The following is a 25,106-nucleotide window of genomic DNA, read 5'->3' as shown; positions in this document are numbered from 1 at the left end:
GGGAACAATGTGGTTTAGAAGGTCTCAAAATGGAGAATGGAAAAAAAAATAAAAATTTATATTATATATATATATATATATATATATATATATATATATATATATATATATATATATATATATATATATTTTCAACATAACCAGAAATTAGACAGGCTTTTAAACTATGCGCAAAATAATTTTATTTGTGAAAAATTCCATATAGCCAGAAAACATGGTCCAGTGATGAAACAGCATACATTTAACCCTGCAGTTCACAAGGCATTGTAAAGGCCCTACAATATTGCTAGTGTGGACGAAAACCTTGTCTGTGTGGAATTTTTGGGGATACCTGTAGAAAAATTAAGCTGGGGGTTGACCTAGGTGCATTTTTACATGTTTTATTGAATCTAGTACTGTATGGGTTTATCTTTTCTACATGCACTTCAATTTCACAGCAAGAGTGGCATTGAATATCTACACACAGGAGAGGGCGTTCATGCAAGTTATCTAACGCCTTGGTATAATGGTTACAATTCAAACTCATACTAGGATTATATTCAGGGCTTCCTGTAACTAGAAGGTGATGGTAGTGGAAACCATTAGCCCTGGCGACATTAGCTAGCAAGCACCCAACACCTTTTTTATTTGATTTCTTTTTGCGTTTTTTCTTCATCTTTACTAATCAACTCTGCTGTAACTGGATCTTTGCAAAACTGGTGAAGACGAAATTATAATCGTTGAACTGAGCGAACTGGCGATCAAGTCGCTTGAAGCCTTCAATCTTCTGTGCACAAGTGAATGTTGTGCGACATTTGGAACTCTAAATACAAAGCATTAAAATTTGTTAAAAAGGGTCTGTCAAAAGTATTGTTACACCCAAGTCGCTATATGAAGTTGTTTTTTTTAAAAAGTAAACTGATCTCCAAACCGATCTGTTGTGATGCTTATTTTGCAACAATTATGCCAACAGGAGGATGAGGGGGTGTCCGTTAAATCCTCCACCATTCCAGCTCAAGTGCTTCCTACTGATCTTTATTTCATTGGCTTCAATGACGTCTCCTTCTACCCACTTAACCACTGGAGCCAATCACTGGCCTTAGCAGCACATGGCTTGAGACTGCTGAAGCCAGTAACTTGCCAAAGCACACACCTATCACTGCAGCTACGTAAAGAGGAACGGTGGGAGAACAGGCGAGTCATTCTACTGTTATTTTATAGCATTTCCCCATCTTAACCAATTTTCCCAGAGCTCACAAAACCCAATTCATCCTCATACAGAATCAGAACATCAAATATACAACGCAACTTTAAATAGATTTACCTGATTAACAAAAAGGGTGGTAACAAATTTCCTTGGCTTAAAAACATCCACAACTTTACTAATGAGGTCATCATAAGTAGTTTGCGAGACATTGGTTTCAAAGCTAACATAGGAAAATTCTGGCTCTGGAGTGATGTGAATGGTCCAGTAAGTTCCCTAAGAAAAATGAAATGACAATGAATTAAGATGCTGGAGTGAACGACAAGTTGGAAATAAAACAAACCACTGTACAATGAAAGATCCTTACATCTGATTTCATCCCATTCATTGAATAGCCACAAGGACTGAACATTGTAGCATCAATGACAGAACCTGGTATCAGGTCACGAATTCCACTCATCTAAAGAACAAATAAGTACATGAAATTGATCATTAAAAAAAGGCACACAATACTACACTGCTTTTACAGTACAATCAGAAGACTAATCCTATCGGAAAGTTTAAGTACAGTATCAGTGTATGCATAGAGAAAGCAGACTGTGTGGGTACGATAAGACCGACTGCCTCCTCCTGGATATATATATATCACAGCTTTTAGGCCTCTTTCTTACTGGCGTCATGGATTTGGACCGGATAAGATGTGAAATGCGCAATTTTTTCCACACGAGTGCAAAACATTTTAATGCGTTTTGCATGCGCGTGAGAAAATTCACAGAAGTTTGGGTTTGGGTTAGGTGTTGTGTAGATTGTATTATTTTCCCTAATAACATGGTCCTTTACCCAGGTCCTGAAGAAAGACAGAATCGCATGCTGCGATTTTCACGCAACGCACAAGTGATGCGTGAAAATCACTGCTCATGTGCACAGCCCCATAGAAATGAATGGGTCTGGATTCAGTGCGAGTGCAATGCGTTCACCTCGCGCATTGCACCCGCGTGGAAATCTCGCCCGTGTGAAAGAGGCCTTAGAACTCTGACAGGCTGTCTCCAGCAATTTGACATCTATATGTTGCTTTCATAGCAGCTAGCAATTACCATATTTTTCGCTTTATAAGATGCACTTTTCCCCCAAAAGTGTGTGTGTGGGGAGGAATGGCAGTGCATCTTATAAAGTGAATGGTGCGCTTTTCAAATGTCTGAAACGGATGCATAGCCGGCTGCTATGCTGCATAGTGCGGCCTGCGATGTATCAGAGGGGAGGGAGGAGGGGCTGGAGGCCGGCAACTGCTGTTCACTCGCTGCGGGGCCTGGTGCAGTCACTGTACTCCATTACACTGGGCCCTGCAGTTTTCATATGAAAAGTCCATTCATGTAATCTTCAAGCAGTGGCTCTGCTTTAAACTAGCACAATTAAAGCGTCAGGCAGGCCGGCAGCATAACCTCACTCACTCAGTTACGCTCCTGCTCCATTAATGAAGTGGGAGGAGCGTGAATGAGTGAGGGATGTTACACTGCCGGCCGCTTTGATAGCTGGTCACAGTATCATGTGTCACAGTATATTGTCCCTGTGTGAATAGTGACCCCATTACATAAGATGCTATGTGTGTGTCCTCCACAGATCCCCCATAACTGTCATCCACAGACCACCATTAGTTCAAAACCCACCAAAAGCACACCTTTTGGTTCAAAATATTTTTCTTATTTTCCTCCTCAAAAATCTAAGAGCGTCTTATCAGGTGTGTCTTATATAGTGAAAAATACAGTAGATAATTATGCTACATATTAGATAATTTAACTTACACGAGTGACATCACTTGCAGTAACACCATCTTTCATGTAGAACTGGTCCATGATCTCTGGGTCAAGCTCACTCATTAAAATTTCCAGTGTCTGATCTGGCTGGTTGATGAGAAACCCATCCGGAACATCTAGGGTGTACAGGTACCTAGAGACAAAATCCAAAATATTGCAATATATTGACTGGGGCAAACTATGAAACACCCTTCTCCTGCTGGTTAGAACGACATAGGAATATTATTTCTGCCTTTATGTCAGAAAATTGGCTTAAAAGTTACAAATCTCTCATGGCACGTGTCTAAAATGTGGGTGGGGCTTAACGGGACAGTCTTTGCCTCCAGGGCTAGGGATGCATGTAATTTATTAAAGGGAATCTGTCACCGGGAAATTCAGTGGTAAACCAGGCAGAATTCCTTGTATGGCTAGCTCAGCTAATGTAATGATACCCTTCACTTAGCAAGCTTCATTCTGGAAAAAAATGTACTTTTACTCCACATTCAAGTGAGCAATTAAGTGCACTCTGTGCACCCTTGCTCCTGCTGCTTCCTCTGACAGCCCTTCCTTTTCCTTGAGTGACAGGGCCAAGCGAGATGACTATGCAGAGGATCTAGTCCCATCAATCATGAAGGAGAGGGAAACAGGAGGAGCAAGGGTGCACAGAGGGGCCTACGTGTACATAACTGCCACATGCATATGAATTAGAGTACTGTTTGTCCAGAATTAAGCAACAGATCACTAAGTATAAGTTATTACATTCAGTTAAGCTAGACCTAAAAAGCTTTGTGACTGGTTTAACAGAATCATGGGTGGCATGTAGATGTGATGTAGAAAACGCATACTAGTAAACTTAACAGCAGTTTAGAAATCAGCTTCCTGATTAGAGTGCAGATAGTCTAACATCTACTCAGCAATTACATTCCTTCTTAATTTTCTTTATTTGTGCACTGACGCTTCTAAACACATCCGATCAGGGCAAATTATTCTATAGGGGTAAAACACTTACCAGCAGTCAGAATTCATGCGTCCCATGCAATAAGCTGCACCATCTGAAAAGAGAAAAACACGTCATTTACTGCACTTTCCTCTAGTGCCTTATCAAGCTGAATAGGGCCTCATCTGTGTCAAGTTGCATAGAAGCTAGAGAAAGCGACTTCTCTCCACCATTCTTTGACCAAACTTCTTTTGCACATGAAGATTTATATTTTAATCGCCTTAGGTAGTGATATTGGACAGAACTGTATCAAGAGGATTTCATCATTGGGTGTGATGTCTGGTTTGTTCTTTTTTTAAGCTGCACAGTTTAAGCAGCAAACAATTATCACTACATAACTTATGCTCAAACCTCCTGCAGGAACTCATTGTTTCTAGACATGTGGCTCTTCAGATACATTCACTTCACTGAAAGAGCACAAGGCACGCACAGTCAATTACACATTTTAGGGGATGGTAACTTAAAGAGGACCTTTCACCACAAAATGCAGTGCAATCTACAGACGCCAAGTTATAGAGCAGGAGGAGCTGAGCAGATTGATAAATAGTTGTGGGAAAAGGTTCGGTTTACTTGTAATTTTTACATGCACCTCTGCAGTCCTGTGAAGAGCTATCAGTACAGGGAGGACAGCCATCTCTATATACACACACAATGCTATCACTTATCACCTCCTCCTGTACTGATGCTGTACCCAGGAAGTAAAAAAACAGATATAAATGTATAAATTACAGGTTTTATTGAATCTTTTCCCACAAAACTATTTATCAATCTGCTCAGCAACTCCTGCTCTATGACATGGTGCTGTCAGATTGCACTGCATTTTCTGACAGGTCCTCTAACAACCGCCACCTGAATCACATCTTTTTGGTATTAAGGCTAGGTCTACACGACGACAATAAGTCGCGAGACAGATAGGGTGCAACATTTGTCGCGCGACATTTTGTTGCACCAATGTCGCGCGACAATTTTTATAATGGCAGTCTATGGTGTCGCACTGCAACACGCGACATGCTGAGAGATGGATTTTTCTGCGACTGTTGCGTCGCAGTATGTTGCAGTGCGACACCATAGACTGCCATTATAAAAATTGTTGCGCAACTTTGGTGCAACCAAATGTCGCGCGACAAATGTCGTCATGTAGACCTAGCCTAAAACCAGACAGTGAAACATTTCTGCACACAATTTTCTTGATTATGGGAGCTGCCATCTTAGGGTACTTTCACACTAGTTTTTTTTTTTCGGTATTGAGTTCCATCCTAGGGGCTCAATAAAAAAAAAAATATATAATAATAATAATAATAATAATAATAATTAATAAAGCTTCAGTTTTATCCTAATGCATTCTGAATAGAGTGCATTCTGTTCAGTCCCTCTTACGGTATTTGGCCGGAGAAAATACCGAAGCATGCTGCAGTATTTTCTCCGGCCAAAATTCCGGATCCGGCATCTAGTGTTCCGGCAAAACGGATCTGGTCTTCCGTTCTGTGCATGTGCGGACCTTTAAAAAATGTGAAAAAATAAATACCGGATTTGTTTTTCCAAATGACACCGGAGAGACGGATCCAGAAATTCAATGCATTGGTCAGACAGATCCACATCCGGATCAGTCTACAAATGATATCAGTTTGCAAACGGATTTAGGGATCCGGCAGGCAGTTCCAGCAACGGAACTGTTTGCCGGATCACTGACGCAAGTGTGACCCTTAGCTGAACTTCTGTTGACAGCATTTAGAGATATGCTTTACAGTAACCACTTGGACTATAGACACAATGGACTGGAGAGGACACTACTGAGCTTTCTAGACATGCTCAGTGACCTCTGCAGGGATCACTGAATTGTGGGACGCCGTGTTCTCTCACTGTAATCCTGCATGTGATAATAATGAACTAAAACAAAAGTGATCTGTACAAGATTTCTATGCCAGTGTTGGCATACTAAGTCTTGGGGTCAATGTAAAAATTGCTGAATCTTTGATTAATGACATAAAATCTCCAAAAAGTCTTAAATATAACCATTTTGACATTTTACTACTGATGACCTGGATAGGTCATTATTATCTGACTGGTGGGGGTCCGACACCCAGGACCCCCACCAATCAGCTGTTTCAGAAGGCACTCCTGAGAGCGCCGCAGCCTTCTCTGGGCTCACCAAGCCTAGTGCCGTACATTGTATAGCTGCTATGCTTGGCATCGTGCTCACCCCATTCACATTTATGGAGCCGAGCCTAGGCCCCGTGACCAATGAACGTGTCAACACTGGCCTAGGAAAAGCTGAGAGAAGGCCACGCTGCTACTGTGATTTCCTGCTGCCTTCTAAAACAGCTCATTAGATTCTGTAAAATGTCAGAAAAAAAACTAACAAAAATTTAGACAATGGGTCATTTCCTGATAACACATTCCCCTTAACGACTTCCCGCCACGCTAACGCCGAAAGGCGTCATTTCTGCGGCGCTCCCAGGTCACACTAACGCCGATTGGCGTCATCTCGCGTGAGGCGAGATTTCCTGTGAACGCGCCCACACAGGCGCGCGCGCTCACAGGAACGGAAGGTAAGCGAGTGGATCTCCAGCCTGCCAGCAGCGATCGTTCGCTGGCAGGCTGGAGATGTGATTTTTTTTAACCCCTAACAGGTATATTAGACGCTGTTTTGATAACAGCGTCTAATATACCTGCTACCTGGTCCTCTGGTGGTCCCCTTTGTTTGGATCGACCACCAGAGGACACAGGTAGCTCAGTAATATGTTGCACCAAGCACCACTACACTACACCCCCCCCCGTCACTTATTAACCCCTTATTCACCCTTGATCACCCCATATAGACTCCCTGATCACCCCCGTCATTGATTACCCCCCTGTAAAGCTCCATTCAGATGTCCGCATGATTTTTACGGATCCACTGATAGATGGATCGGATCCGCAAAACGCATACGGACGTCTGAATGGAGCCTTACAGGGGCGTGATCAATGACTGTGGTGATCACCCCACTGTCATTGATTACACCCCTGTCATTGATCAACCCCCTGTAAAGCTCCATTCAGATGTCCACATGATTTTTACGGATCCACTGATAGATGGATCGGATCCGCAAAACACATACAGGCGTCTCCCTGGAGCCTTCCAGGGGGGGTGATCACCCCATATAGACTCCCTGATCACCGCCCTGTCAGGCTGCATTCAGATGTCCGTATGATTTTTACGGATCCACGGATCGGATCCGCAAAACACATACGGATATCTGAATGGAGCCTTACAGGGGGGTGATCAATGACAGGGGGGGTGATCACCCCATATAGACTCTGATCACCCCCCTGTCATTGATCACCCCCCTGTAAGGCTCCATTCAGACATTTTTTTGGCCCAAGTTAACGGAATTATTTTTTTTTTTTCTTACAAAGTCTCATATTCCACTAACTTGTGTCAAAAAATTAAATCTCACATGAACTCACCATACCCCTCAGGGAATCCAAATGCGTAAAATTTTTTAGACATTTATATTCCAGACTTCTTCTCACGCTTTAGGGCCCCTAGAATGCCAGGGCAGTATAAATACCCCACATGTGACCCCATTTCGGAAAGAAGACACCCCAAGGTATTCCGTGAGGGGCATATTGAGTCCATGAAAGATTGAAATTTTTGTCCCAAGTTAGCGGAAAGGGAGACTTTGTGAGAAAAAAATAAAAAATATCAATTTCCGCTAACTTGTGCCAAAAAAAAATTCTATGAACTCGCCATGCCCCTCATTGAATACCTTGGGGTGTCTTCTTTCCAAAATGGGGTCACATGTAGGGTATTTATACTGCCCTGGCATTCTAGGGGCCCCAAAGCGTGAGAAGAAGTCTGGTATCCAAATGTCTAAAAATGCCCTCCTAAAAGGAATTTGGGCACCTTTGTGCATCTAGGCTGCAAAAAAGTCACATCTGGTATCGCCGTACTCAGAAGTTGGGGCATGTGTTTTGGGGTGTCATTTTACATATACCCATGCTGGGTGAGAGAAATATCTTGGGTCAAATGCCAACTTTGTATAAAAAAAATGGGAAAAGTTGTCTTTTGCCAAGATATTGCTCTCACCCAGCATGGGTATATGTAAAATGACACCCCAAAACACATTCCCCAACTTCTCCTGAATACGGCGATACCACATGTGTGACACTTTTTTGCAGCCTAGGTGGGCAAAGGGGCCCATATTCCAAAGAGCACCTTTAGGATTTCACAGGTCATTTACCTACTTACCACACATTAGGGCCCCTGGAAAATGCCAGGGCAGTATAACTACCCCACAAGTGACCCCATTTTGGAAAGAAGACACCCCAAGGTATTCCGTGAGGGGCATGGCAAGTTCCTAGAATTTTTTATTTTTTGTCACAAGTTAGTGGAAAATGATGATTTTTTTTTTTTTTTTTTTCTTACAAAGTCTCATATTCTACTAACTTGTGACAAAAAATAAAAACTTCCATGAACTCACTATGCCCATCAGCGAATACCTTGGGGTGTCTTCTTTCCAAAATGGGGTCACTTGTGGGGTAGTTATACTGCCCTGGCATTCTAGGGGCCCAAATGTGTGGTAAGGAGTTTAAAAATCAAATTCTGTAAAAAATGACCAGTGAAATCCGAAAGGTGCTCTTTGGAATATGGGCCCCTTTGCCCACCTAGGCTGCATAAAAGTGTCACACATCTGGTATCTCCGTATTCAGGAGAAGTTGGGGAATGTGTTTTGGGGTGTCATTTTACATATACCCATGCTGGGTGAGAGAAATATCTTGGCAAAAGACATGTAAAATGACACCCCAAAACACATTCCCCAACTTCTCCTGAATACGGAGATACCAGATGTGTGACACTTTTTTGCAGCCTAGGTGGGCAAAGGGGCCCATATTCCAAAGAGCACCTTTCGGATTTCACTGGTCATTTTTTACAGAATTTGATTTCAAACTCCTTACCACACATTTGGGCCCCTAAAATGCCAGGGCAGTATAACTACCCCACAAGTGACCCCATTTTGGAAAGAAGACATCCCAAGGTATTCGCTGATGGGCATAGTGAGTTCATGGAAGTTTTTATTTTTTGTCACAAGTTAGTGGAATATGAGACTTTGTAAGGAAAAAAAAAATAAAAATCATTTTCCGCTAACTTGTGACAAAAAATAAAAAGTTCTATGAACTCACTATGCCCATCAGCGAATACCTTAGGGTGTCTACTTTCCGAAATGGGGTCATTTGTGTGGTGTTTGTACTGTCTGGGCATTGTAGGACCTCAGGAAACATGACAGGTGCTCAGAAAGTCAGAGCTGCTTCAAAAAGCGGAAATTCACATTTTTGTACCATAGTTTGTAAACGCTATAACTTTTACCCAAACCATTTTTTTTTTTACCCAAACATTTTTTTTTTTATCAAAGACATGTAGAACAATAAATTTAGAGCAAAATTTATATATGGATGTCGTTTTTTTGCAAAATTTTACAACTGAAAGTGAAAAATTTCATTTTTTTTGCAAAAAAATCGTTAAATTTCGATTAATAAAAAAAGTAAAAATGTCAGCAGCAATGAAATACCACCAAATGAAAGCTCTATTAGTGAGAAGAAAAGGAGGTAAAATTCATTTGAGTGGTAAGTTGCATGACCGAGCAATAAACCGCTAAAGTTGTGGAGTGCCGATTTGTAAAAAAGGACCTGGTCTTTAGGGGGGTATAAACCTGTGGTCCTTAAGTGGTTAAGTTGCTTACTACGATGTAAATAGCACTAGTATATACACTGAACAAAAATATAAACACTTTCGGTTTTGCTCCCATTTTGCATGAGCTGAACTCAAAGATCTGAAACATTTTCTACATACACAAAAGACCCATTACTCAAATATTGTTCACAAATCTGTCTAAATCTGTGTTAGTGAGCACTTCTCCTTTGCCGAGATAATCCATCCCACCTCACAGGTGTGGCATATTGCATGAATATTGCAAAGGTGTGCCTTAGGGTACTTTCACATTAGCGTTATTCTTTTCCGGCATAGAGTTCCGTCAAAAGGGCTCTATTCCGGAAAAGAACTGATCAGGCATATCCCAATGCATTCTGAACAGATGGAAATCAGTTCAGTTTGCATCAGTATGCCTTCCGTTCAGTCAGTCAGGCGTTTTGGCCAGACATAATACCGCAGCATGCTGCGGTATTATGTCCGTCCAAAATGCCTGATCTGTCGCCGGAATGCCAGCATTAATTCCCATTGACTTGCATTAGTGCCGGAGAAGTGCTTACTAACACAGTTTTAGACAGATTTGTGAATAATATTTGAGAGTAATGGGTCTTTTGTGTATGTAGAAAATGTTTCAGATCTTTGAGTTCAGCTCATGCAAAATGGGAGCAAAACCAAAAGTGTTGCGTTTATAATTTTTGTTCAGCGTCTTAGTAATGTCACCAAATTTGGCATCTATAGTTAGACTTCAGTCATACCTCATATCACAAGTTTAGGCACTATAAAGAAAAACACTGGCTAACACACACGACCACCTTTTTCATCTGTATGCTAAACATACTTTTTGCAGAATAGTCCTTTGTATCAATTGGAGTGAGACATAACAGAATGCACACAGAAGGTGACCATAGTTACCTAGGCTAAAATACAGACTGGGACTAGTGCATAAAATGTAAGAGGGGAAGAATGGTGCTGTGTTTTTAAAATTGCCAGCCAATCAGCATATATTAAGAGATGGAAAGATGCATTTTAGCTGAATAATCCACATACTTGGAAAAATTTCGTTTAGGAATTCAACTTCTTCCTGGAAATTTCTGTGTGGGAATTCCTGATGGTCTGGTTTCATAAAATTTTTTCGTGAATAAAAGAAGTTCTGCAAAATGGAAAAAAGTTTCACATAAGAAAAGACATTTGACACATTAACACACAAGTGTCCTTATGAGCTATGTACACGTCTGGGAGTAATTATTTTTTTAATTATTATTACATTGTACTCATTTAGAGCTAAAATCATTTTTTTGAGTTGGGTCTTAATTAAAAATATGGAATACTTTTTTTGCATACAGAGTATAATGCAGTCAAACAAAAATTGCCTCCAAAAAGGTGTACATAGCCTTTAAATATGGTCATCTCAGAGGCATAATAGACAATATGGATAGGAGCAGACTTAATGAGTCAACCCCTTTAAAATTATGGCTTAAAGCAGGGCTTGACAAATTTCCTTGGAATCTAGGAGCCAGCTAAAAAAGTTAGGAGCCAGGCGGAGCCGCGTCATAAAGCCCCTAGTAGGTGCCCCCATAGTGCTCCCCCCCCCCCCCACTTCTTCATAGAGCCCCCCCAATAATGCTGTATACCATGTTACATATACCGCCGCTCCGTCCCCGGACCCTATTGACTATAATGGGGACGGGGGTGGAGCTCCGGCGCAGCATGGCAGTTCGCGGTGAGAGGCCGGACTAAAAAGTTGGACATGCAGTACTTTTAGTCCGGCGGCCTTTCACCATGCACTGCCGTGCTGCGCCAGAGCTCTGCCCCCATTATAGTCAATGGGGACAGAGCTGCGGTCCGGCGAAACAGCGGAAGGACGGATCCGACAGGGTGAACAGCCTGCCGGATCCATCCTGCCGCAAGTGTGAAAGTACCCTTAGTTCTATAGCTACTGAATGAGACAGAAGAAGGGATGCCTTTAACATATAGATCTCCTTGAGAAGCCAATTTGATCCTAAAGGGTTAATTCAACCTGTAATCTAAACTCTGTGTCATCTGTCACTTCTCTTATCTCTCTGCTCCTGTCCCTTAATCTTATCACTGCTGCAAAAGCATCAGCCTCAGTGTAAACTGTTCTAGACTCTGACTCACGGTTCTTTTAACTTAAAGAATCGAATGAGTCACTAACTGTAGGATCTTTAGATTCTGTGACTCATTCGATTCTTTAGACTCCCTCCTGTACTTGTGTCAGTGACTCAGACTCAGAGCTGCTAGTGCTTGCCTTGCCTCAGCTCTGATTGGTTGGTGGGCGGGGAGGGGAGGGGCTGCCAGAAGCAGCTTCCACTCTAGGATCAGATTACACTCCTTCCCAGTCCCTCCCCTCCCTGCTGCCAGCGTCTCACTCTGTGTGTGCTGTGACAGAGCTGACTGACACTGAGGCTGTTTACAACGGTGCTGCCTCCGGACAGAACGGCAGCTCTGCACCCATCGCCCAGGCACCTTTGAAAACGGGCTGACAAATACACAAGCGCCAGGACTAAATTCCTGGTCGCCATGGCGACCTGGGATTTGTCGAGCCCTGGCTTAAAGGGTGTTCTAAACCTTTTTTCTTACTGATTATCTATGTCATCAGCATCTGATCGCTGGGGGTTTGAGAAGGCAGTGGTCATTGCAGTGATGTCATGACTGTCATGTGACCTGGGCACAGCTCAGCCTCATTGAATAGAATGGGACTGAGCTGCACCTAGGCCAGTGAGATAGTCATGACATCACTGGCCTGCGGGGAAACAGCAAGAAGGCCACAGTGTTACTTCGAGCACCACTGCCTTCTCAAACAGCTGATAAGTGGGGGTCCTGGGTGTCAGGCCACCAATCAGATGCTGATGACCTATCCAAAAGGTTTTATTAGAAAGAAAAAAAGGTTAAGAATCCCTTTAAATAGACAGATTCAGCAAGAAATAAAGTGACACTTAAAAGCTACTGGAAGCTAAGTTTGCTGCATGTAGCGGAGAGGCAGTATAATCCACAATAACTCCGCTGGTAGACAGGAACAACATACAATAATCCAGGTAGCATTACAATATTCCCCCCCTCCCCCAAGAACTAGACGACACATAGCTTGGGAGTCCACTAACTTTATTTACATACAATAGGGTATATAGATTACTATAGTACAAGGAAAGGTGGAGTCAGACAATAGCACGGGCTGATGGGAGATTGAGGAGGGACAGAGCAGCTAGTTTAAACTGGTCTCCCAGTGTCCCCGAGACAACACCCTGCTCTGGAAACAATGGGACAGGAAAAAGGGGGAGGGGAAGAGGCACAGAAAAGCAATGCATTTAACATGGTAAACAGTAAACAAACAGCCGTACAGACAGCCTAACCAAAGGGAATAAAAATGTAGCCAGAGTATCTATTCTGCTACACCGACCATACAGGCAATAACATTACAGTAAGAGCAAGATATATACAAAGACATTCTGTAAGTGGCGAGGTTTGCTACACTGCAATTGTTTAATGTCTTATGATTATCGCGAAACACTGTATATGTACATGCTTTGCTTACATTTATTAAAAGGAAGCAGTAAAAAGTTAAGCAAACAAACAATGCTGACAGCCCCAAAAAGGTAATCATACCTTTGCTTCAGTTTACCATTGGGACCAGTGATTGGCTGCACAAGTCACATGACTGACATGATGCAGTCAGGTAAATAAAGCCTGGCAGTGAAAACCTGAGTGGCAACACGGATTCTACTGCTGCATGTTTAAAGAGAACCTTTCATTCGTTTGTACTCTCTAAAATCAATACCTCACGAGGCAGGCCAAGATTAGGAGATGTCATTGCGGTCTTTTTTACTGATGCACTGCTCCATTGCCCCCTGTTCTGTTTTGGCACCATGTATGCTAATAAATAGCAGACCACAATGGCATCTCCTAATCTTGGCCTACAACGTGAGGTATTGATGTTCTAAAGTACAAACTAATGAAAGGTCCTCTTAAAGGCCATTTCCCAGCATTGCCTGTTAATCCTTTCAATCTCTATAGGTATGACAGCCATAGGGTACTTTCACACTTGCGGCAGAGGATTCCAGCAGGCAGTTCCGTCGCCTGACAAACGGATGGCATTTGTTAGACGGATCCGGATAAGTCTGACAAATGCATTGAAATACCGGATCCGTCTCTCCGGTGTCATCCTTTTTGCCGTAACACTTAATGCTGGATACATTTCAATGGAAATTAATGCCGGATCCGGCATTCCGGCAAGTTTTGAAAAAGGAGCATGCGTTCACAGGAACCGGAGGTAAACGAGTGGATCTCCAGCCTGCCAGCGGCGATCATTCGCTGGCAGGCTGTAGATGCGATTTTTTTTTAACCCCTAACAGGTATATTAGACGCTGTTTTGATAACAGCATCTAATATACCTGCTACCTGGTCCTCTGGTGGTCCCTTTTGCTTGGATCGACCACCAGAGGACACAGGCAGCTCTGTAAGTAGCACCAAACACCACTACACTACACCCCCCCACACACTTATTAACCCCTTATTAACCCCCTGATCACCCCATATAGACTCCCTGATCACCCCCCTGTAAGGCTCCATTCAGACGTCAGCAAAACACGGACACCGGCAATGTGCTTTCCGCATTTTGCGGATCCGCACATTGCCAGAACTATATACAAAATGCCTTTTCTCGTCCGCAATTGCGGACAAGAATAGGACATGTTCTATAGGCTCTACAAAAAATGCAGTTTTCGCCCGATCAGGCCTGATCTTGTGCGCACACTTGCCTTCAGTCCGCCCCACTGCAGTGACAGAATTATTTTTTCCTGATCACTGCAAAACACTGTAAAATCGCTGCGGCGCTATAAAAAGATCACTTTTGAGGGGCATGGCGAGTTCATAGAAGATTTTTTTTTTTGGTCACAAGTTAGCAGAAATTAATTTTTGTTTTTTCTTACAAAGTCTCATATTCCACTAACTTGTGGCAAAAAATAAAATCTCACATGAACTCCCCATACCCCTCACGGAATCCAAATATATTCCAGACTTCTTCTCATGCTTTAGGGCCCCTAAAATGCCAGGGCAGTATAAATACCCCACATGTGACCCCATTTTGGAAAGAAGACACCCCAAGGTATTTCGTGAGGGGCATGGAGAGTTCATGTAAAAAAAAATTTTGTCACAAGTTAGTGGAATATGAGACTTTGTAAGATAAAAATAAATAAAATATAATTTTCCGCTAACTTTTGCAAAAAAAATAAAAATTCTAGGAACTCGCCATGCCCCTCACATAATACCTTGGGGTGTCTTCTTTCCAAAATGGGGTCACTTGTGGGGTATTTATACTGCCCTGGTATTTTAGGGGACCTAATGCGTGAGAAGAAGTCTGGAATCCAAATGCCTAAAAAATGCCCTGTGAAATCGTAAAGGTGCTCATTAGAATTTGGGCACCTAGGCTGCAAAAAAGTGTCACACATGTGGTATCTCCGTACTCATGAGAAGTAGGGCAATGTGTTTTGGGGTGTATTTTTACATATACCCATACTGTGTGAGAAATATATCTCTGTAAAAGACAACTTTTCCCATTTTTTTATACAAAGTTGTCATTTTACAGAGATATTTCTCTCACCCAGTATGGGTATATGTAAAAATACACCCCAAAACACATTGCCCAACTTCTCCTGAGTACGGAGATACCACGTGTGACACTTTTTTGCAGCCTAGGTGCGCAAAGGGGCCGAAAGCCCAACGAGTACCTTTAGGCTTTACAGGGTTGCTCACAAATTTAGCCCCGCCCAAAATGCCAGAACAGTAAACACACCCCACAAATGACCCAATTTCGGAAAGTAGACACCCCAATGTATTCGCTGAGGGGCATATTGAGTCCATGAAAGATTGAACTTTTTGTGACAAGTTAGCGAAAAGGGAGACTGAAAAAAAATTAAATCATTTTCTGCCAACTTGTGCCAAAAAAAATAAAAAAAAATACTTCTTTGAACTCGCCATGCCCCTCACGGAATACCTTGGGGTGTCTTCTTTCCAAAATGGGGTCACATGTGGGGCATTGGAATTTGGGCCCCTTTGCGCACCTAGGCTGCAAAAAAAAAAAGTGTCACACATGTGGTATCGCCGTACTCAGGAGAAGTAGGGCAATGTGTTTTGGGGTGTCTTTACATATACCCATGCTGGGTGAGAGAAATATCTCTAAAATGACAACTTTGTATAAAAAAATGGGAAAAGTTGTCTTTTAGAGAGATATTTCTCTCACCCAGCATGGGTATATGTAAAAATACACCCCAAAACACATTGCCCACATTGCCCTACTTCTCCCGAGTACGGCGATACCACATGTGTGACACTTTTTTGCAGCCTAGGTGCCCAAATTCTAATGAGCACCTTTACGATTTCACAGGGCATTTTTTAGGCATTTGGATTCCAGACTTCTTCCAGACCCCATTTTGGATGGAAGACACCCCAAGGTATTTCGTGATGGGCATAGTGAGTTCATGGAAGTTTTTATTTTTTGTCACAAGTTAGTGGAATATGAGACTTTGTAAGGAAAAAAATAAAAAATAAATCATCATTTTCCGCTAACTTGTGACAAAAAATAAAAACTTCTATGAACTCACTATGCCCATCAGCAAATACCTTAGGGTGTCTACTTTCCGAAATGGGGTAATTTGTGGGGTGTTTCTACTGTCTGGGCATTGTAGAACCTCAGGAAACATGACAGGTGCTCAGAAAGTCAGAGCTGCTTCAAAAAACGGAAATTCACATTTTTGTACCATAGTTTGTAAACGCTATAACACTTGCGCAAACCAATAAATATACACTTATTGCATTTTTTTTTATCAAAGACATGTAGAACAATAAATTTAGAGAAAAATGTATATAGAAATGTAGTTTTATTTGAAAAATTTTACAACTGAAAAATTTCATTTTTTGCAAAAAATTAGGTAAATTTTGATTAACAAAAAAAGTAAAAATGTCAGCAGTAATGAAATACCACCAAATGAAAGCTCTATTAGTGAGAAGAAAAGGAGGTAAAATTCATTTGGGTGGTAAGTTGCATGACCGAGCAATAAACCGTGAAAGTAGTGTAGTGCAGAATTGTAAAAAGTGGTCTGGTCATTAAGGGGGTTTTTAAGCTAGGGGAGCTGAGGTGGTTAAAGGGCTTCTGTCACCTCCAAAACACTTTTTTTTGGCTTGTTAAAATCCTTATTTAACGACTATTCCCTATATAGGGCTCCTACCTTTGGCTGTGGCTTCTTTTCCTCAAAAAACGATCTTTTAAAATATGCAAATCACTTCACTACCAGCAAGTAGGGAGTCTACTTGCTGGTAGCCACCGCAAAAAACGCCCCCTCCTCCTGTTGATTGACAGGGCCAGCGAGCGCTTTCCTCCAGCTGGCCATGTCATCATTTCAAATCTCGCGCCTGTCTTCATTCGGCGCAGGCAATCTGAGAGAAGGAGGCTCGCCTCCTCAGCACTCCCTCAGTGCGCCTGCGCAGATGACGTCACCGAAAGAGAAGACGTCATCGGCGCAGCCGCACTAAGGGAGTGCTGAGGAGGCGAGCCTCCTCCTCTCAGAGCGCTTGCGCCGAATGAAGACAGGCACGGGATTTGAAATGATGACAGGGCCAGCAGGAGGAGGAGAGCATTCGCTGGCATTGTCAATCAACAGGAGGAGGGGGCGGTTTTTTGCGGCGGCTACCAGCAAGTAGACGCCCTACTTGCTGGTAGTGAAGTGATTTGCATATTTTAAAATATCGATTTTTAAGGAAAAGAAGCCACAGACAAAAAGGTAAGATCCCTATATAGGGAATAGTAGTTAAAAAGGATTTTAACAAGCCAAAAAAAAAAAAAAAAATGTTTTGGGGGTGGCAGAAGCCCTTTAAACAGTAAGTACATAAAAAAATTGGGATGGGCATAACATTTTCAATAGATCGTTCCGCAAAAACGGAACGGAAGACATACGGATGCATTCCTTTTTTTGCGGACCCATTCACTTGAATGGAGCCACGGATCGTTATTTTTTGAGCAATAGGACATGTTCTATGTTTGAACGGAAACAGAAGGCATACGGAGTACCTTCTGTTTTTTTTGCAGATCCATTGAAACTAATGGTTCCGTATACGGAATGCAAAAAAAAACAAAAACAAAAAAAAAAACATTTGTGTGCAGGAAGCCTTAAACAGTAGAGACTCTGCAGTGAAAACGCCAACTTACCTGAATGTCATCAAACCCACAGTATTCCCTAGCGAGCTCCAACAGGGGAACCAGTGCTTGCAGTAAGAGGGTGGTACCACATGTCTTCAAAATGAAACGTCTCTTGGAGACAAACATGCTACTCTCACTGTGTAAATAAAAAATAGATTAATAAATTTAGGACGCATACCTTAATTTTCTATCATTACAACTGATCTACATTTGTATATTATAATTTTTCTATATAACCAGAGGATGTATGCAAAGGAATCTTATCAGGTTCCAACAACCCAGCGGATAAGGCTACTTTCACACTAGCGGCACGGACCTCCGGCAGGCTGTTTCATCGGGTGAACAGCCTGTCGGATCCATCCTGCCGCTAGTGACTCTGTGCCTCCGGACTGCCGCTGCGTCCCCATTGACTAATGGGGGTGGGGCGGAGTTCCGGCTAAGCACGGCAAGAGGCTGCCGGAATAAAACTACGACATGTCCGACATTTATTCCAGCAGCCTCTCGCCGGAACTCTGCCCCCATTATAGTCAATGGGGACGGAGCGGCAGTACGGAGGCACACTGTCACTAGCGACATGACGGATCCGATATGTTGTTCACCCGACGAAACAGCCTGCCGGAGGTACGTGCCGCTAGTGTGAAAGTAGCCTAAAACTGCATCCAAACAGTGGCCAGTGCGCCTTAAAATTTGCAGATGGCGACAAGACTTTTCAGTCTGGTCGCCATTTGCGACTGGACCGCTGCGATCCTGTGTGTCCTAAGTTCTCTTCAGTAGCACAGTGGAGAAGGAAGGAGTCCCTCCCTCTCCACTATCACCAATGGGGAGATAGGAGGGGAGGAGCTGTCGCCACTGCGCCACCAATGAATGTAAAACATAAGTATAAGCAGCGGTATCACAGACCCGGCCTCAATAACAGGGCATACGATACGCGGCAATTAACCCCTCAGGTGCCACAGATCGCATGCCCTGTTATTGAGGCCGGGTCTGTGATACCGCTGCAGACAATTGTATAGAGGAGTTAAAGAGGACCTTTCGTGGGTCCAAAGAATATGAACTTAGTAGCAGGCTGCATAGAGCGGCGCTCAGGGATCTAAGTGCACTTACTATTATTCCTGGGCGCCGCTCCGTTCTCCCGCTGTGGCCCCCGGTATTTTCAACATTCAGAGCAACGAGGAGGAGACGCCAGTGTCTCTCCTTCTCCCTGACAGCAGCACTGTCCAATCAGAGTTCAGACCCAGGGAGAAAAAAAAAAAAAACTCCCTCGCTCTGAGCTCTGATTGGACAGCGCTGCTGTCAGGGAGAGGGAGAGACACTGGCGTCTCCTCCTCCTTGCTCTGAATGTTGAAAATACCGGGGGCCACAGCGGGAGAACGGAGCGGCGCCCAGGAATAATAGTAAGTGCACTTAGATCCCTGAGCGCCGCTCTATGCAGCCTGCTACTAAGTTCATATTCTTTGGACCCACGAAAGGTCCTCTTTTATTACATTCATTGGCGGTGCAGTGCGCCCCCCCCATTATCACTGGCAACAAGTCTCTCCCCCCCCCCATTGTTATATGGTGGCCACAGGGTCCCATCCCCTTCATTGGTGGCAGTGGCAGATTACACTGCTGGGGCTCAGATCGTTACCATGGCAGCCAGGACGCTACTGAAGCCCTGGCTGCCATGTTCAGCTCCCTGCTGCTGTGTGCACACGATGTGTGAGATCCTATTCACCTTGATAGATCTCTATCAGGGTGAATAGCACAAGGGATGAAAAGATCCAAGTTCTAGTCCCTAAGGGAAGAAATGGTTATTAAATAAAAAGTAAAAAAAAAATAAAAATACTAAAAGTTTAAATGGCCCCCTTTCCCAGTTTTACATATAAAAATTACAAACAAAGAATATACATATTACATATCGCCACGTCCCAAAAAGTGTGAGCTATTAAAAAATATTTCTGCTCGGTGAAGGCCGTAACAGAAAAAAAAAACCTCTAAACCACGCAATTCGCCATTTTTAGTCACCTTGTCCCCCAGAAGAGGTCACTGGATGTGAGAGGTATGTGGTGCTGTTTTCTCCTATATGTAGTGCTGGCTCACTACTGTCACCTGTGTCTCATCTTCTCAAAGTCCTTTTTTTTTATTTTATTATATGCATTTTAAATTTGGAGACTAAAAAATGTAATTTGGCTTTTAAATTTTTTAGTTTAGGAGCCAATGGCTCCTGGTCATTTTTGTGTGTGGAGCACTGCATAGATGGCAAATCTTGTGGCCCTCTTCTCTCAGCACTTGTATCTAGATAGCTACAACAAGAAGTTTCAGTGTTCATGCTAGATTGTTGTTACAAGTCTTCTGAAGGTTCATAGAGCAAATCAGATCCATCTTGTCAGTGACTAATAGCATTCTCTATATGTATACATAAATAGCTGTCAGTCACTGAACGATGTGCATAGGGGCAGTCTAAAGCAGACATTTTTTAAAAGAGAAGCAGTCATCACAAAATGCAGTCCAATTTGCAAGCAGCATGTTAGAGTGAAGGGGCAGAGATTGAAATATAGTTTTGAAATATATACATTTAGATCTGCTGTTTCTGAGCTCAGTTGTACACGGGAGCTGTCTTCTTAGTGACTGACAGCCATCTATGTAAACTCAGTTACTGATCAGATGGCCCTGTGTACAAATGAATACAGAAAGAGCAGAGACTTAAGTGTAAAAAAAAAAACGTTATCCTCAAAACTATATCATGCTGCCTGCAGACTGCGCTTCATTTCATGATAACCTTTCATTAAGAAGGTGCCACATAAAGCCTTTGCATTGAAGGACACTACAGGGCTACTACCCGTGTGCTTTCCATGGCAACATCCCCAGAGAAGTTCAGGAAGCAGGACCATGTATTACCAGCTCCCTGTCAGGGTCCATTAATAAAGACTACTGTATCATGTATGCTTATGATGAAAGGCTCGGTGCCAAGAACAAGAAAAGGTTTATATAGACTATAGACAGATGCAGTATATACATTACCTGAGTACATAAGCTTCCTGCTTGTCAGTTTTTGTCACACTTATGATCAAACAATGGACATTCTCCAAAAGTTTGTCCCACTCAAACCTGAAAATACAAGAGTGAAAATTATACAAATGCTTTAAACATCTCCTACAGAAGATAGAAGAGCACAACTACACAGGGGCTGTCCCGTCAGACAAGATAGGACATTAGGTTGGCATCATAGAAAAATCTCTCACCCATAAGAATATAATATCAGTATTGGCTCTGGTAACATGATTGGAAAGTGTCTGGTGTTTAGAATTTTGGCAAGATGTAGGCTTCTGAATAATAAAGTTCAGGCCATGAATCAACAAGGTAAAAGAGGAGAGAATATTTAAAAGAAGAAAAACTGCTACAAGAGGACATAGTTTTAAATTAGAGGGGCAAAGGTTTAAAAGTAATACTTTACTGAGAGAGTAGTGGATGCATGGAATAGCCTTCCTGCAGAAGTGGTAGCTGCAAATACAGTGAAGGAGTTTAAGCATGCATGGGATAGGCATAAGGCCATCCTTCATATAAGATAGGGCCAGGGGCTATTCATAGTATTCCGTATATTGGGCAGACTAGATGGGCCAAATGGTTCTTATCTGCCGACACATTCTATGTTTCTATGTAGTGCGCCAGCATAGGCAATAACATAACCAATGCAGCACATTGCATCAACAGGGGTGGGGCAAGCTGGAGAAGAGATCACAGGATCAACACTGTGGGTCAGAACCATCACTGATAATATAGTGTGATGGGTCAGAATTTCCTATGATGGGAACGCAATATTGCCATTTCTAGTTGACAACTCCTTTAGGAGTGCAGATATTCACAGAAAGGCAAAAGTACAGTATGGGGGCCATAACAGAACAGTGATTCTGATCCCCAGCCTTCCCACACAAAAACTATACAATGCCAGATTTTAGGGTGACAATGAAAGGGTATGGGGGCCTCTGAATGCCTCTGGCAATAACGTGGTATGTGTAGAGATATTGTATCCTAGCACAATAAGTACAACTGCACTGCCCACCACAGAAAATAGCACAAACTTGCCATACAGGCTGGTTTATGAATGACAGAACTCATCCTCCTTAGGGTCCATTCACACGTCTGCAACGTGTTTTGCGGATCCGATTCTTGCGGACCGCACATTGCCGGCACCAATAGAACATGCCTGTTCTTGTCCGCAATTGCATGTGAATGGACCCTTACTCGTAACCCAGGCTGTCTGTAAAACCTTTTAAAGGGGTTCTGCAGTTTTGTTTGTTTTTTAAACTGATGATCTATCCTCTGGATAGATCAGCATCTGATCGGCGGGGGTCCAACAGCCGGGACCCTCACCAATCAGCTGTTTGAGAAGGCAGAGGCGCTGGCAGTAGCGCCAGGGCCTTCTCGCTGTTTAGCACAGGCCCAGTGACGTTACGACTAGTATCAGTGGCGTGGGCGGGGCTAAGCTCTGTTCACTTGAATGGAGCTTAGCCCCGCCCAGGCCAGTGATACTAGTCATGACGTCACCGGGCCTGCGCTAAACAGCGAGAAGGCTGCGGTGAGTACAATAAAAGGAATTCAAGAGGGGCCTGGATGTATCTCTGGAGTGTAAAAATATTACAGGCTATAGCTACTAGAGAGGGGTCGTTGATCCAGGGAGATAGTCTGATTGCCTGATTAGGGGAATAAAAAATTCCTTCCTGACTCCAAAGTGAGGAAAATTGGCTTCTACCTCACAGGGTTTTTTTGCCTTCCTCTGGATCAACTTGCAGGATGACAGGCCGAACTGGATGGACAAATGTCTTTTCGGCCTTATGTACTATGTTACTATCCAGAGGATAGATCATCAGTTTAAAAAAACTGCAGAACCCCTTTAAGGGCATAAATATCTGACTGGCTGATTAGCTGTTTCAAAGTAGTTCCAGTGGCAGAGCTCTGTCATTGTGTAGTGGACAGTGCTTGTTACTGCAGAATAGGCTATTAACAGTAATAGAGTGGACAACCCCATTAAGTATGACAAATGTACACGGCCTAACCACCACAATGCCACAGAGCTGTTGCTGCCAATGACAAAATTGAAAATTAATTGAAGACATGTAAGGCGGCTAGGACTCATCTATAGGTCATCTGCTCATCAGTATCATACTGTTAAAGGGATTCTACACTTTATTATATTTATCTAACCTTAGGATAGCTCATCACCATCTGATCTGCAGGGGTCCAACACCTGGGACCCCCACCAATCAGCTGTTTGAGAAGGCAGCTGCCATCTTGCAGGCCAGTGACGTCATGACCTCACTTGCCTGGGCATGGCTCAGCCCCATTAAAGCGAAGGCAGCTGAGCGGCACCCAGGTCAGTGATGATAGTCATGACATCACTGGGCCTGCTGGAAAGAGAAGGCAACAGTGCCACTGCGAACACTGCTGCCTACTCCAACAGCAGATCGGCAGGGGTCCCGAGTGTCTGACCCCCACCAAACGCTGATGATCTATCCAAAGGATCATCAGTACTAAAGTACAGAACCAAAGTCTGGGGAGCAGTAAGTTACCACCACTGACAAATACTGCTGTATGGTAAAAGAACTATAAGGAAGTGAAATCAACACATTTTATAAATGTAAGTGGACTTTTATTGCAACATGGCTCTTTATGTAATTAAGACATTATTCACACTGCAACATACTGTGTTAGAAGGGTATTTTTAGTTATTCTTATTGGTTCTTACCCATTACTAACTTGTTTAATGTAGCGAGTTGGTTAGCTAGGTAGCACAAAGACCTCGTGCGTCAGATGACCACCAGGCCACATTTCTGAGCAGTTTAACTCATAGGACGTGTACTAAACACTGGAAAGCATATGAGTTGGGGGCAGACTACTCATGACACATTGGTTTGCTGTGCATGCTCTGTACAAGACTTAAGTTTTATTTCCGGATCTCAGAATTCACTGTAAAAAACAGTGTCAGAAGTGGGACCCAGGTAATAAATACGCTTATTGTTGATCGGGTGATAGAGAGGGAGAACCCTGGTCACTCAGAATGGGAACAGCCAACACTGCGATACATGTTACAGTATTATCTTGTGACAAAGCCATTGAACATTACAATTATTTAATGTGTTAAGAATGAAGATGAGGACCACCATGAAGTGTCAATTGCTAAATGTATACTTTATTTGAAGTGTTATCATTCTCAATTAACCCAATGTGTGATATGGGACAATTGAGTCGTTATAAGGTTTAGCAAAGTTTTTTTTTACTTTGACAGGGGACCTCTATTGTTCCATCAGGCAATGTTATTTAACACCTTCAGGACACAGCCTTATTTCACCTTAAGGACCAGGCCATTTTTTGCAAATCTGACCAGTGTCACTTTAAGTGCTGATAACTTTAAAACACTGACTTATCCAGGCCATTCTGCGATTGTTTTTTCGTCACATATTGTACTTTCATGACACTGGTAAAATGAAGTCCAAAAAATGTTTTTTATTTATAAAAAAATACAAAATTTACCCAAAATTTGTAAAAAAAATTGCAAATTTCCAAGTTTCAATTTCTCTACTTCTATAATACATAGTAATACCTACAAAAATAGTTATTACTTTACATTCCCCATATGTCTACGTCATGTTTGGATCAATTTAGGAATGATATTTTATTTTTTGGGGATGTTACAAGGCTTAGAAGTTTAGAAGCAAATCTTGAAATTTTTCAGAAATTTTGAAAAACCCACTTTTTAGGGACCAGTTCAGGTCTGAAGTCACTTTGTGAGGCTTACATAATCGAAACCACCCAAAAATGACCCCATTCTAGAATCTACACCCCTCAAGGTATTCAAAACTGATTTTACAAACATCGTTAACCCTTTAGGTGTTCCACAAGAGTTGATGGCAAATGGTGATAACATTTCTGAATTTTTGGCAAATTTTCCATTTTAATCCATTTTTTCCAGTAACAAAGCAAGGGTTAACAGCCAAACAAAATGCTATATTTATTGCCTCGATTCTGTAGTTTTCAAAAACACCCCATATGTGGCCGTAAACAACTGTACTGGCACACAGTTTACGTGGTGGAAAAAGGTGCGCCGTATGGTTTTTGGAAGGCAGATTTTGCTGGACTGGTTTATTTACACCATGTCCCATTTGAAGCTGCCCGATGCACCCCTAGAGTAGAAACTCCATAAGAGTGACCCCATCTAAGAAATTACACCCCTCAAGGTATTCAAAACTGATTTTACAAACTTTGTTAAC

The 25,106-nt window shown here is 42.6% G+C and overlaps 1 protein-coding gene across 1 annotated transcript in view; it reads right to left on the bottom strand.

The window, feature by feature from the left end:
- Nucleotides 1-656: 656 nt before the first annotated feature.
- The window catches only part of AMD1 (adenosylmethionine decarboxylase 1), a 36,152-nt gene continuing 11,702 nt past the window's right edge, over nucleotides 657-25,106 (bottom strand). The window contains exons 2-9 of the mRNA XM_040428879.1: nucleotides 20,863-20,949; nucleotides 17,872-17,998; nucleotides 10,704-10,806; nucleotides 3,983-4,025; nucleotides 2,983-3,127; nucleotides 1,551-1,643; nucleotides 1,304-1,459; nucleotides 657-802 (exon numbers count right to left, since the gene is read on the bottom strand). Coding sequence (XP_040284813.1) covers nucleotides 665-802; nucleotides 1,304-1,459; nucleotides 1,551-1,643; nucleotides 2,983-3,127; nucleotides 3,983-4,025; nucleotides 10,704-10,806; nucleotides 17,872-17,998; nucleotides 20,863-20,949 — 892 coding nt within the window. The 3' untranslated portion in view covers nucleotides 657-664. The remainder of the gene's footprint in view (nucleotides 803-1,303; nucleotides 1,460-1,550; nucleotides 1,644-2,982; nucleotides 3,128-3,982; nucleotides 4,026-10,703; nucleotides 10,807-17,871; nucleotides 17,999-20,862; nucleotides 20,950-25,106) is intronic.

Source organism: Bufo bufo, chromosome 4 (genome assembly GCF_905171765.1).
Source record: "Bufo bufo chromosome 4, aBufBuf1.1, whole genome shotgun sequence".
NCBI classification, from domain to species: domain Eukaryota; kingdom Metazoa; phylum Chordata; class Amphibia; order Anura; family Bufonidae; genus Bufo; species Bufo bufo.
The sequence above is the reverse complement of the archived record's forward strand: the minus strand, read 5'-3'. Positions and strand labels throughout refer to the sequence as shown.